Source organism: Zonotrichia leucophrys, unplaced genomic scaffold, assembly GCF_028769735.1.
Source record: "Zonotrichia leucophrys gambelii isolate GWCS_2022_RI unplaced genomic scaffold, RI_Zleu_2.0 Scaffold_127_131265, whole genome shotgun sequence".
In the NCBI taxonomy this organism is placed as follows: domain Eukaryota; kingdom Metazoa; phylum Chordata; class Aves; order Passeriformes; family Passerellidae; genus Zonotrichia; species Zonotrichia leucophrys.
In genome coordinates this window covers 64,112-78,757 of record NW_026992332.1, presented here as the reverse complement: position 1 = coordinate 78,757, position 14,646 = coordinate 64,112, and the positions used below count along the sequence as shown (strand labels likewise).

Sequence of the window (14,646 nt, the reverse complement as noted above, 5' to 3'; positions counted from 1 at the left end):
TTTTTAAGGGATTTTGGGGAGTTTTGGGGATTTTTGTGCAATTTTTGGGATTTTTGGGGGGGATTTTTTGGAGATTTTGGGGGGTTTTGGGGAGGGGTTGGGTTTTTGGGGGATTTTGGAGGATTTTTGGGGAGATTTTTGAGGATTTTGGGGGGTATTCAGGGGGATTTTTTCGAGAATTTTTGGAGTGTTTTTTGGGGAGATTTTTGAGGATTTTGGGAGATTTTTTGGGGGGATTTTTGGGAGATTGTGTTTTGGATTTTTGTGGAGTTTTGGGGTGATTTTTTGTGGGATTTTTGAGGATTTTGGGGGGTATTTGGGGGGATTTTTTTCGGGAATTTTTGGGGTAATTTTGGGAGATTTTTGGGAGGGTTTTTGGGGTGATTTTTGTGGGATTTTTGGGGTGATTTTTGAAGGTTTTGGGGCTCATCGCGGCGCCTTGACGAACGGCTCGTGCAGGACATCGAACAAACGCTTGGCCTGGTTGGGGACACAGGGACGGGAGCGCAGCCGGTGTCACCAAATGTCCCCAAATGTCCCCAATGTCCCCACTGTCCCCAATCCCCTCAATGTCCCCAGTGTCCCCAAATGTCCCCAATCCTTCCAATGTCCCCAAATATCCCCAATGATCCCAATGTCCCCAAACATCTCTGATGTCCCCAATCCCTCCAGTGTCCCCAATGTCCCCAATCCCCTCAATGTCCCCAGTGTCCCCAAATGTCCCCAATCCCTCCAATGTCCCCAAACATCCGCAACATCCCCAGTGTCCCCCAAATGTCCCCAATGTCCTCAGTGTCCCCAAATTTGTCCCCAACGTCTCCAAGCCCCCAATGTCCGCAATCCCCCCAATGTCCCCAATGTCCTCAGTGTCCCAATGTCCCCCCAATATCCCCAGTGTCCCCAAATGTCCCCAATGTCCCCAACCACCCAATGCCCCCAATGTCCCCAATGTCCCCAATGTCCCCAATGTCCCCAATGTCCCCAAATGTCCCCAATGTCCCCGATGTCCCCACTGTCCCCAGTTCTGTCCCTCACCTTCTGTGGCCCCACGCCAGGACACAGGGACAGATCCTCCCGCGACGCCCCCGCCACGGCCGCCAGCGACTGTGGGGAGGGGACACCGGGGTGACACCGAGGTGACACCACAGTGACAAACCCAGGGGGACACCACAGATGTGGCAAAGCCGAGGTGACAAACCCATGGGGACACCAGGGTGACAAACCCAAGGTGACAAAACCAAGAGGAGACTGAGGTGACACCACAGAGGTGACAAACCCATGGGGACACCACGGAGGTGACACCACAGTGACAAACCCATGGGGACACCGGGGTGACAAACTCAATGGGGATATCGAGGTGACAAACCCATGGGGACACAGAGGTGACACCAGAGTGACAAACCTGAGGGGACACAGAGGTGACACCAGAGTGACAAACCTGAGGGGACACAGAGGTGACAAACCCAAGGGGACACCAAGGTGACAAACATGAGGTGGCACCAAGTGACAAACCCATGGGGACACCAAGGTGACAAACCCATGGGGACACGGAGGTGACAAACCCGAGGGGACACAGAGGTGACAAACCCAAGGGGACACCAAGGTGACAAACCCATGGGGACACCACAGTGACAGACTCATGGGGACACGGAGGTGACAAACCCGAGGGGACACCATGGAGGTGACAAACACGAGGTGGCACCGAGTGACAAACCCGAGGGGACACTGAGGTGACAAACCCACAGGGACATCACAGAGGTGACACCACAGTGACAAACCCACAGTGACGAACGCATGGGGACACCACGGAGGTGACAAACCCGAGGGGACACCGCGGCAGTGCCACCCCCCCCCATGTCCCCCGATGTCCCCAAGTGCCACCGCTCACCCCGAAGGTCCCCAGCAGGCTCAGCGCGTCCGTCCTGTTGACGGATTTGACGCTGGTCAGGCAGTCGGTCACCTGCGGGGGGGGGGCACCGTCAGGGGACATCTGGGGACATCTGGGGACATCCAGGGGACATCTGGGGACAGCTGAGCACACCTGGGGACGCTTGGGGATGCTTTGGGGGACATTTGGGGACACCTGAGGACATTTGGGCACACCTGGGGACACTTGTGGACACTGAGGGGACACTTGGGGAGACACTGGGGACACCTGGATGTATCCTGGGGACACCCTGGGGACCCTGAGGGGACACTTGGGGACACCTGGAGATAACCTGGGGACAGCTGAGGACACTTTTGGGGACATTTGGGGACACTGAGGGGACACCTGGGGATATCTGGGGACATCTGGAGATATCCTGGGGACACTTTTGGGCACACTTGAGGACACCTGGCACACCTGGGAACACCTGAGGACACATTTGGGGACATTTGGGGACACCTGGTGACATTTGGGGACACTGAGGGACATCCTGGGCACACCTGGGGACCCTGAGGGGACACCTGGGGACATTTGGGGACATTGGGGACACTTTTGGGGACATTTGGGGACACCTGGGCACACCTGGGGACCCTGAGGGCACACCTGGGGACCCTGAGGGCACACCTGGGAACCTTTGGGGACACTTGGGGACACTGAGGGCACACCTGGGGACACCTTGAGATATCCTGGGGACATCCCGTGGACACCGAGGGGACACTTGGGGATGCTTTTGGGGACATTTGGGGACACTAAGGGCACACCTGGGGACACAGAGGACACACTTGGGGACATTGGGGACATTGGGGACACGGACCCGGGACAGGAAGTCCTGCTCCACGCGCTCCTTCAGCAGATCCGGCGGCTTCTGCTCGTAGGACTTGAACGTCTCCAGGTAACGGCCGGCCTCCTCCGGGCTGGGGACAGTGGGGACATCATGGGGACAGTGGGGACATTGGGGACATCATTGGGGGACAGTGGGGACATCATTGGGGACAGTGGGGACATCATTGGGGACATTGGGGACATCATTGGGGACATCATTGGGGACATCATTGGGGACATCATTGGGACATCATTGGGGACATTGGGGACATCACTGGGACATCATTGGGACATCATTGGGACATCATTGGGGGCATCATTGGGACATCATTGGGGACATCATCGGGGAAATCATTGGGACATCATTGGGGACATCATTGGGGACAGTGGGGACATCATTGGGGACAGTGGGGACATCATTGGGACATCATTGGGACATCATCGGGGACATCATTGGGACATCATTGGGACATCATGGGGACATCATTGGGGACATCATCGGGGACATCATTGGGGACATTGGGGACATCATTGGGACATCATTGGGGACATTGGGGGCATTGGGGACATCATTGGGGACAGTGGGGACATCATTGGGACATCATTGGGACATCATTGGGGACATCATTGGGACATCATTGGGACATCATTGGGGACAGTGGGGACATCATTGGGGACATCATTGGGGACATCATTGGGGACATCATCGGGGACATCATTGGGGACATCATTGGGACATCATTGGGGACATCATTGGGGACGTCATTGGGAACAGTGGGGACATTGGGGACATCATTGGGGACATCATTGGGACATCATTGGGACATCATTGGGGACATCATTGGGACATCATTGGGGACAGTGGGGACATCATCGGGGACATCATTGGGGACAGTGGGGACATCATTGGGACATCATCGGGGACATCATGGGGACATTGGGGACATCATTGGGGACATCGTTGGGGACATTGGGGACATCATTGGGACATCATTGGGACATTGGGGACAGTGGGACATCATTGGGACATCATTGGGGACAGTGGGGACATCATTGGGGACATCATTGGGGACATCATTGGGACATCATTGGGGACAGTGGGGACATCATGGGGACAGTGGGGACATCATTGGGACATCATTGGGGACATCATTGGGGACATCATTGGGGACATCGTTGGGACATCATTGGGACATCATTGGGGACAGTGGGGACATCATCGGGGACATCATTGGGACATCATTGGGGACATCATCGGGGACATCATTGGGACATCATTGGGGACATCATCGGGGACATCATTGGGGACATCATTGGGGACATCATTGGGGACAGTGGGGACATTGGGGGGATTGGGGACATTTGGGACAGTGGGGACATCATTGGGGACAGTGGGGACATTGGGGGGATTGGGGGACATTGGGGACACTGGGGACATTTGGGGATGTTGGGGATGTTTGGGGACACTGGGGATATTGAGGATATTGGGGACATTGGGGGGATTTGGGGACATTGGGGGGATTGGGGACATTTGGGATATTGGGGATGTTTTGTGACATTTGGGACATTGGGGACACTTGGAGATGTTTGGGGACATTGGGGGGATTTGGGGCATTGGGGGGATTGGGAACATTGGGGACATTGTGGGGACATTTGGGGACATTTGGTGACACCGGTGACATCGGTACCTCCAGGCCAGCAGCAGCGTGCAGTCCGTGAGCAGACAAACCTTGGCCAGGTCCTTGAGCGACTGCTGGGGGTCACGCTGGGGACAGGGAGGGGACAGAGAGGGGACAGAGAGGGGACAGGGAGGGGACAGTGAGGGACAGTGAGGGACAGTGAGGGGACAGGGAGGGACAGGGAGGGGACAGAGAGGGGACAGTGAGGGGACAGGGAGGGGACAGTGAGGGGACAGAGAGGGGACAGGGAGGGGACAGTGAGGGGACGTAGGGCAGTGGGACAGTGAGACAAGGGGACAGGAGGGGACAGGAGGGGACAGTGAGGGGACAGGAGGGGACAGTGAGGGGACAGTGAGGGGACACTGAGGGGACAGTGAGGGGACAGTGAGGGACAAGGAGGGGACAGTGAGGGGACAGTGAGGGGACAGAGGGGGACAGGGAGGGGACAGAGAGGGACAGGAGGGGGACAGTGAGGGGACAGGGGGGACAGGGAGGGGACAGTGAGGGACAGTGAGGGGACAGTGAGGGGACAGCGAGGGGACAGCGAGGGGACAGGGAGGGGACAGAGAGGGGACAGTGAGGGGACAGGGAGGGGACAGGGAGGGGACAGAGAGGGGACAGGTGAGGGGACAGAGAGGGGACAGAGAGGGGACAGGAGGGGACAGAGAGGGACAGGAGGGACAGTGAGGGGACAGGAGGGGACAGAGAGGGACAGGAGGGACAGTGAGGGGACAGTGAGGGGACAGTGAGGGGACAGGGGAGGGGACAGGGAGGGGACAGTGAGGGGACAGTGAGGGACAGTGAGGGGACAGGGAGGGGACAGTGAGGGGACAGGGAGGGGACAGGAGGGACAAGAGGGGACACAGGGGACAGGGAGGGACAGTGAGGGGACAGGGAGGGGACAGTGAAGGGACATTCAGGGGACAGGGAGGGGACAGGAAGGGGACAGGGAGGGAACAGGGACAGGGAGGGGACAGGGAGGGGACAGGGAGGGGACAGGGAGGGGACAGTGAGGGACAGTGAGGGACAGTGAGGGGACAGTGAGGACAGTGAGGGGACAGTGAGGGACAGTGAGGGGACACGAGGGGACAGGAGGGGACAGAGAGGGGACAGTGAGGGACAGGGAGGGGACAGTGAGGGGACAGGGAGGGGACACAGGACAGTGAGTGGGACAGTCAGGGACAATCAGGGGACACAGAGGGGACACAGAGGGGACAGTCAGGGTACACAGGGGTCATGCTGGGGGACAGGGACAGTCAGGGGACACAGGGGACAGTGAGGGGACAGTGAGGGGACAGAGAGGGGACAGGAGGGGACAGGGAGGGACAGGAGGGACAATGAGGACACGGAGGGACAGAGAGGGGACAGGGGACAGTGAGGGACAGGAGGGGACAGAGAGGGGACACGGGGGACAGGGGACACAGAGGGGTACACAGGGACACAGGGCACGCTGGGGGAAGGGACAGTCAGGGAACAGTGGAGACAGTGAGGGACAGGTGAGATGGGAACAGGTGAGGGGACAGGGACGTGGAGAGGACATGGGAGGGGACACAGTGACAGTGACAGTGACAATGACAATAACAATGGCAATGTGACAATGACAATGACAGTGACAATGACACAGTGACAGTGCCACCTCACCACGTCCACCTGCAGCAGCAGCACCTGGAGGGGGTGTAGGGACACAGTGACAGTGACACAATGACAGTGACAATGTGACAGTGACAATGACAGTGACAATGACAATGTGACAATGACACAGTGACAGTGACAATGACACAGTGACAGTGCCACCTCACCATGTCCACCTGCAGCAGCAGCACCTGGAGGGGTGTATGGACACAGTGACATGACAGTGACACAATGACAATGACAATAACAACGACAATACAATAACAATGTGACAATTGACAATGTGACAACGACAATAACAATAACAATGTGAAGACAATGACAATGACACAATGGCAGTGCCACCTCATCACCTGCAGCAGCAGCACCTGGAGGGGTGGGTGTATGGACACAGTGACAATGACAATAACACAGACACAATGACAAGGTGACAATGACCAGGTGACAATGACAAGTGACAATGTGACAACAATAACAATACAATGTGACAATGACAGTGACAATGACAGTGACAGTGCCACCTCACCACGTCCACCTGCAGCAGCAGCACCTGGAGGGGGTGTAGGGACACAGTGACAGTGACACAATGACAGGAATGACAGTGACAAGTGACAATGACAGTGACAATGACAAGGTGACAATGACAATGTGACAATGACAATGACAATGACACAGTGACAGTGCCACCTCACCACGTCCACCTGCAGCAGCAGCACCTGGAGGGGGTGTAGGGACACAGTGACAGTGACAGTGACACAATGACAATGACAGTGACAATGACAATAACAATGTGACAATGACAATGTGACAACGACATAACAATAACAATGTGACAATGACATGACATGACAGTGACAGTGCCACCTCACCACGTCCACCTGCAGCAGCAGCACCTGGAGGGGGTGTAGGGACACAGTGACAGTGACAATGACACAGACACAATGACAATAACAATGACCAGGTGACAATGACAATGACAATGTGACAATGACAATAACAATGTGACAATGACAATGACACAGTGACAGTGCCACCTCACCACGTCCACCTGCAGCAGCAGCACCTGGAGGCCGAAGCTCCGCCCCAGCGCCCGCAGCCGCTCGTGGATGTACCCGGGGTGCAGGTGGTGATAGCGCAGGCTGGGGACACAGGGCATGGGGACACTTGGACAGTGGGGACATTGAGGGACGACAGCTGGGACACGGGGACAGTGGGACACCTGGGGACAGCTGGGGACAGCTGGGGACACCTGGGGACACACCTGGGATGTACCCGGGGTGCAGGTGGTGATAGCGCAGGCTGGGGACACAGGGGACAGCTGGGGACACTGGGACTCCGGGTGGGACACCTGGTGATACAGCTGGGGACACACAGGGGACAGGGGACACCTGGGGATACCTGGGGACATGACTGGAGACAGCTGGGGACACCTGGGGACCCTGGGGACACTGGGACACCTGGGGACATTGAGGACACAGGGCACACCTGAGGGGGACACTTTGGGTACACCGGGCATACCTGGGGACCCTGAAGGGACACTCGGGGACACTGGGGACACCTGGGACACTCCCTGAGGGACATTAGGGACACTTTGGGGACACCTGGGGACATCCTGAGGACACAGGACACACCTGGGGACATCGAGGTGCACACCTGGGGACACTTGGGGGAACACCTGGGACACTTGGGACACCTGGGGACACTGGCACACCTGGGGACCCGAGGGACACTCGGGGACACTTTAGGGACACCTGGGGACATCACTGGGACACAGGGCACACCTGGGGACCCGAGGCAGGACATTTGGGGACACCTGACACACCTGGGGACCCCGAGGTGACATTTGGGGACACTTTGGGGACACCTGGGCACACTGGGGACCCCGAGGTGACATTGGGGACACTCTGGGGTGGCCTCACCTGAGGAAGAGGGCGCAGCTGGAGGTGCCCAGGACGAAGTCGGGGCCGACGTCCCCGAACTCCCAGGGGACGTTTCGGATGAACCGGAGCACGGGGTTGCCGCGCTGCGACAGGGACGTGTCGCGACATGAGACCCCGTATCGCGATATGAGCCCCCACATATTGCAATAGAGCCCCCACATATCGCGACGTGAGACCCACACGTATGAGCCGTATATGAACCCCCGTGCGATAGAGCCCCTGTCGCGATATGAGCCTCAGGGCAGACTCCTCATGTTGTGACATGAGCCCCCATGTCACGATATGAGCCCTGGGACACGCCCCTGATCCCGGGGACAGAATCCTACATGTCGTGACATAAGCCCAAGGTCATACCCCTGTGTTGCGATATGAGCCCGAACTCACAATACTGGGGACAGAGCTCCCCATATCATGACATGAGCCCCAGGGACAAACCTCCCCATGTCACGACATGAGCCCCAACCCCAGGCACACACCCCCTGTGTCGTGACATGAACCCAAACCCTGCGATATCGGGGTCAGGACACCCCCATGTCGCGATATGAGCCCAGCCCCACCACATCAGGGACAACCCCGCCCATGTCGCGACACGGCCCCGCCCACCTGCCATGGACAGACCCCGCCCATGTCGCGACACGGCCCCGCCCACCTGCCGCGGGCTGACGATGATGCTGCTGCTCTTGGTGCCCGGTTTGATGGCGGGCAGGGCCGGAACCTCCCGGGGCTCAGCCCGGTCCCGGTTCTGGTCCCGGTCCCGGTTCTGGTCCCGGTTCTGGTCCCGGTCCCCGGGGGTCGGGAGGGGTCCCGGAGGTCCCGGGAGGGCTCCCGAGGGGGCGGCTCCGGTGGGTCCGGGATCCCGGTCCCGGTTCTGGTTCTGGTCCCGGTTCTGGTCCTGGTTCTGCTCCCGGTTCTGGTCCCGGTTCTGGTCCCGGTTCTGCTCCCGGTCCTTCCCGGTTCCCCCCGAGCCCCTCACCACGAACTCAGCGTAAGAACCGGGACCGGGCGGGATCGGAACCGGCACCGGGCCCGGAGGGGGCGCGGAGGAGGCTCTGAACAGCGACGGGACCTGGCGGGAGGGACAAACCGGGGGACACGGGACACGGGACACCGGGACAGCGCCGGTACACCGGACAGCGCCGGTACGGAGGCCAGCGCCGGGACACGGGACACGGGAGAGCTCCGGACACCGGGACAGCCCGGACACCGGGAAGCTCAGGGCACCGGGGGACAAGCGCCGGTAACACCGGGAGAGCGCCGGTAACACCGGGGGGACACCGGGACAGCGCCGGTAACACCGGGAGAGCTCCGGGGACACCGGGACCGGAAGGACAGCGCGGTGTAACACCGGGAATAGGCTTCCGGGGGTCCACCGGGACAGCTCCGGGGACACCGGGGGGACACCGGGACAGCGCCGGTCACACCGGGAGAGCTCCGGTGACACCCCCTCGACTTTTCCCGGTCCCCCGTGATGTCCCCGGTCCCGTTCCCGTTCACCAGCCCCGGTCCCGCTCTCCATCCCGGTCCCCCGTTCGGTCCCCGGTGTCCCCAAACCCCGTTCCCGGTTCCCCGTGATGTCCCCGGTCCCGTTCCCGTTCACCTCCCCGGGTCCCGCCCCCTCCCGGTCTTCCCCGTTCCCGGTTCTCCGTTCCTGGTCCCGTTCTCGGTCACCACCCCCGGTTCTGCCCCTCCCCAGTTCCCCGTTCTGTGCCCGGTGTCCCGAACCCCCCGTCCCCGCTCCCGTTCCCGGTCACCTCCCCCGGTTCCGTCCTCTCCTCCCCGGTTCCCCGTTCCCGGTCCCGTTCCCGGTTCCCCTCTCGCCACCGCCGGTACCGGGGATTCTTCGGGACCCTCCTGCCGAACCGTGAACCGCCGCCGCTTTCCCCCCGCTGCCGCTGCCGGTGCCGGTGCGGGGTCGGTGGCGGCTCCGGGATTCGGGTCCCGCTCCGGGTCCGGGTCCATGCCGGGGTTCGGGATCGGTTCGGGGGTCTCGGGGTCGATTCCGGGGTCCCCGGCTCGGTTTTGCGGTTCCGGAGACGCCGCGCGCGCTCCGGTCCCGCGGAAGGGGCGTGGCCTCTCCTCTCCCTCACGATTGGACCGTTGTGCTGTCAATCAAACAATGGAACCACGCCCCCTTTCCGGCCATAGGAAGGGGCGGGACCGCTGATCGCTGGTGGGCGTGGCTAAGGAGCAAAGGCCACGCCCCCTCTGTGTAACAACGACAGCCCCGGCGACACCGAGAGACCCCCGGGACCCCTCCCCAAATTAGCGGGGACCCCCCCAGGGTCAGAATCCAACAGCGGGACCGGGATCGGCCCGGGAGGGACCCTCGAGACCCCCCCAAATTACCGACACTCCTCCCCAAATTAACGGGACCACCGGGACCCCTCCCCAAATTACTGGGACCCCCCCGGGACCCCTCCCCGAATTAACGGGACCCCTCCCCGAATTACCGAGACCGCTCCCTGAATTAACGGGACACCCCGGGACCCCTCCCCAAATTAATGGGACCCCTCCTCGAATTACCGGGACTCCCGGGATCCCTCCCCAAATTAACGGGACCCTTCCCCAAACCACCGGGACCCCTCCCCAAATTACCGGGACCCCCCGAAATTAACGGGGAGCCCTCCTCAAATTATCGGGGACCCCCGGGACCCCTCCCCAAATTGGGGCTCCCTCGTCCCTGGAGCATAAAAAAGGTGGGGAAATCCCAAAAAGTGGAAAAATTCCCCCAAAAATTGGGGGAAATCCTCCCAAAAATGGGGAATAATCCCCCCAAAATTGGAATAATCCCCCCCCAATGGTCAAACCCCCAAAGCAGGAGGGAAACCCCGGAAGGAAATAAAAACCCGGAATTCTTTTTGGGGTGAAATCAGCTCTTTATGGCTCCGTGGACACTTTTCCTACCACACCGGACAATGGATGGATGGAGCACGACGGGGACGCGACAACACCGGGAGCGACACCGGGCACCGGCAGGGGGCGCCGGGGGGCGGGAGGGGACAAACCCCCCCCAAAAACCCCAAAATCCCCCCAAAATCCCGACTGGCCAATGGGAACCCGGGAGGGGAGGGGACAGGGGGTGACAACTCCCAAAAACCCCAAAATCCCCCCAAAATCCCGACTGGCCAATGGGAACCCGGGAGGGGAAGGGAGGTGACAAATCCCCCCAAAATCCCGATTGGCCAATGGGAACCCGGAAGGGGAGGGGACAGGAGGTGACAACTCCCAAAAACCCCAAAATCCCCCCAAAATCCCGATTGGCCAATGGGAACACGAGAGGGGAGGGAGAGGAGGGGACAGGGGGTGAGAAACCCCAAAATCCCCCCAAAATCCCGATTGGCCAATGGGAATCCGGAAGGGGAGGGGACAGGGGGTGACAACTCCCAAAAACCCCAAAATCCTCCCAAAATCCCGACTGGCCAATGGGAATCCGGCAGGGGATGTGAGGGGACAAATCCCCCCCAAAATCCCCCCAAAATCCCGATTGGCCAATGGGAACCCGGGAGGGGAGGGGACAGGGGGTGAGAAACCCCAAAATCCCCCCAAAATCCCGATTGGCCAATGGGAACCCGAGAGGGGAGGGGACAGGAGGGGGTGACACCCCCAAAAAACCCAAAATTCCCCCAAAATCCCCCCAAAATCCCAACTGGCCAATGGGAACCCATGAGGAGTGGAAGGGGAGGGGACAGGAGGTGACAAATCCCCCCAAAAACCCCCCAAAATCCCGATTGGCCAATGGGAACCTGGGAAGGGTAGGACAGGAGGGGACAGGGGGTGAAAAACCCCTAAAAAAATCCCCAAATCCTCCCAAAATTCTCCGAAAATCCAGCTGGCCAATGGGAACCCAGGAGGGGAGGAGGTTTTGGGGTTTTATAACCCAAAATCCCCCCAAAACCCCCCAAAATCCCAAAGTACCAATTGGCCAATGGGAACCTGGGAGGGGACGGGACAGGAGATGTCACCCCCAAAAAAACCCAAAATCCCCCCAAAATCGCAATTGGCCAATGGGAACCCGGGAGGGGAGGAGGTTTTGGGGTTTTATAACCCAAAATAAGCCCCCAAAATCCCCCCAAAATCCCAAAATCCCCCCAAAACCCCGCTGGCCAATGGGAACCTGGGAAGGGACGGGAGATGTCACCCCCAAAAACCCCAAAATTCCCCCCAAAATCCCAAAATCGCTATTGGCCAATGGGAACCTGGGAGGGGATGGGACAGGAGATGTCACCCCCCAAAAAAACCCAAAATCCCCCCAAAATCCCAAAATCCAGCTGGCCAATGGGAACCTGGGAGGGGATGGGACGGGAGATGTCACCCCCAAAAACCCCAAAATTCCCCCCAAAATCCCAAAATCGCTATTGGCCAATGGGAACCCGGGAGGGGAAGAGGTTTTGGGGTTTTATAACCCAAAATTCCCCCCAAAATCCCCCAAAATCCCAAAATCGCTATTGGCCAATGGGAACCTGGGAGGGGATGGGACGGGAGATGTCACCCCCAAAAAACCCCCAAAAAAACCCCAAATCCCCCCCAAACCCCGCTGGCCAATGGGAACCTGGGAAGGGATGGGACGGGAGATGTCACCCCCAAAAAAACCCCAAAATTCCCCCCAAAATCCCAAAATCCCTACTGGCCAATGGGAACCTGGGAGGGGAGGAAGTTTGGGGTTTATAACCCAAAATAAGCCCCCCAAAAAACCCCAAATCCCCCCCAAAACCCCGCTGGCCAATGGGAGCCCGGGCCCCCGGCGCGGGGGGAAGGTTCTGGAAGGTTCCGGGTGGGGGAGGGGCGCTCTCAGTCGTTCTTTTTGCCCTCGGGGGGGCTCTGGGGGGCCGGGGGGGCCTCGCCGGTGCCCCCGAATTCGTTGACGCGCGTGGGGTCCACGCGGTAAATCCAGCGCTGGTACAGGTAGATGAAGAACACCACGTCTGGGAGGATTTGGGGAAAATTTGGGGTTATTTGGGGTGATTTGGGGAAAATTTGGGGTTTTTCGGGGTTTTTTTGGGGAAAATTTGGATTTTTTTGGGGGTTTATTTGGGGGAAATCTGGGGAGAACTCAGAAAAATTCTGTCTCAAATCCCCCCAAAATTCCCTTCAAGAAACCCAAAATTCCACCTGGGAAACCTCAAAATTCCCTCTGAAATCCCCCCAAAATTCCCTTCAAGAAACCCAAAATTCCACCTGGAAACCTCAAAATTCCACCTGGTAAACCCCAAAATTCCACCTGGGAAACCTCAAAATTCCCTCTGAAATCCCCCCAAAATTTCCTTTTGGAACCCCAAAAAGGAACCCTAAAATTCTGACTCGAATCCCCAAAATTTCCCTGTAGAACCCCAAAATTCCTTTCTAGAATCCACCAAGGTCCTCTCGAGAATCCCAAATTCCCAAAATTCCCTTTCTGGAACCCCCAAATTCTACCTGGAAACCCCAAAACTCCCTCTGAAATCCCCCAAAATTCCACCTGGAAACTCCAAAATTCCATTCTAGAACCCCAAAATTTCCCTCTGGAACCCCAAAATTCCCTCTGAAATCCCCCAAATTCCCTTCTAGAATCCCCAAATTCTCTCTCAAATCCCAAAATTCGCTTTCTGGTATCCTGAAATCCCCTCTTGGAATCCCCAAAACTCCCTCTCAAATCCCCCAAATATCATTCTAGAACCCCCAAAATCCCCCAAATTTTCCCAAAATCCCCCAAATTTCCCCAAATCCCCAAATTCCTGTTCACCGTCCCGCAGGCAGCCTATCCTGTACATCATGGGCATCTCCTCTGGAACCCCAAATTTCCTCTCAAATCCCCCAAATTTCATTCTAGAACCCCAAAACCCCCCAAATTCACCCCAGACCCTGCTCACCGTCCCGCAGGCAGCCCATCCTGTACATCATGGGCATCTCCTCTGGAACCCAAAACTCCCTCTCAAATCCCCAAAATTCCACCCGGAAACCCCAAACTCCCTCTGGAATCCCCAAATTTCATTCCAGAACCCCCAAATTTTCCCAAAATCCCCAAATTCCCGCTCACCATCCCGCAGGCAGCCCATCCTGTACATCATGGGCATCTGGAATACCCCAAATTCTCCCTGCAATCCCTCAAAATTCCCTTTCTGGAACCCCAAAATTCCCTCTCAAATCCCCCAAATTTCATTCTAGAACCCCCAAAATCCGCCAAATTCTCCCCAAATCCCCCAAAATTCCCTCAAAATCCCAAATTCCCCCCAAATGCTCGCTCACCGTCCCGCAGGCAGCCTATCCTGTACATCATGGGCATCTCCTCTGGAACCCCAAAATTCCCTCTCAAATCCCCAATATTTCATTATAGAACCCCAACATTCCCTCTCAAATCCCCAAATTCCCTTCTAGAACCCCCAAAATTCCCAAAAATTCCCCAAATCCCGCTCACCGTCCCGCAGGCAGCCTATCCGGTACATCATGGGCATCTGGAATCCCCAAAACTCCCTTCTAGAACCCCAAAATTCCACCTGGAAACCCCAAATCTCCCTCTCAAATCCCCAAATCCCCCAAAATTCCCAAAAATTGCCCAAATTCCCCCCAAATGCCCGCTCACACGTCCCGCAGGCAGCCTATCCTGTACATCATGGGCATCTGGAATACCCCAAATTCTCCCTGCAATCCCTCAAAATTCCTTCTAGAACCC

At 58.0% G+C, this 14,646-nt stretch overlaps 2 protein-coding genes across 4 annotated transcripts in view; both read right to left on the bottom strand.

The window, feature by feature from the left end:
• Positions 1 to 69: 69 nt before the first annotated feature.
• ERCC1 (ERCC excision repair 1, endonuclease non-catalytic subunit) lies at positions 70 to 10,038 on the bottom strand. Its single transcript, XM_064737894.1, has 9 exons — positions 9,831 to 10,038; positions 8,650 to 9,066; positions 7,980 to 8,083; positions 7,100 to 7,199; positions 4,438 to 4,514; positions 2,742 to 2,841; positions 1,889 to 1,960; positions 1,036 to 1,104; positions 70 to 480 (listed from the first exon to the last, which is right to left on the bottom strand). Exons 1-9 carry the CDS (start codon positions 9,957 to 9,959, stop codon positions 427 to 429), a joined length of 1,122 nt encoding a protein of 373 aa, XP_064593964.1. The 5' UTR covers positions 9,960 to 10,038; the 3' UTR covers positions 70 to 426.
• Positions 10,039 to 12,687: 2,649 nt separating this feature from the next.
• CLPTM1 (CLPTM1 regulator of GABA type A receptor forward trafficking) overlaps positions 12,688 to 14,646 on the bottom strand; it is a 42,782-nt gene continuing 40,823 nt past the window's right edge. Inside the window, exon 14 of one of the 3 annotated variants that reach the window (XM_064737891.1) lies at positions 12,688 to 12,922. In XM_064737891.1, coding sequence (XP_064593961.1) covers positions 12,789 to 12,922 — 134 coding nt within the window. In that variant the 3' untranslated portion in view covers positions 12,688 to 12,788. The remainder of the gene's footprint in view (positions 12,923 to 14,646) is intronic. The other 2 variants (XM_064737893.1, XM_064737892.1) reach the window with 2 other exon arrangements.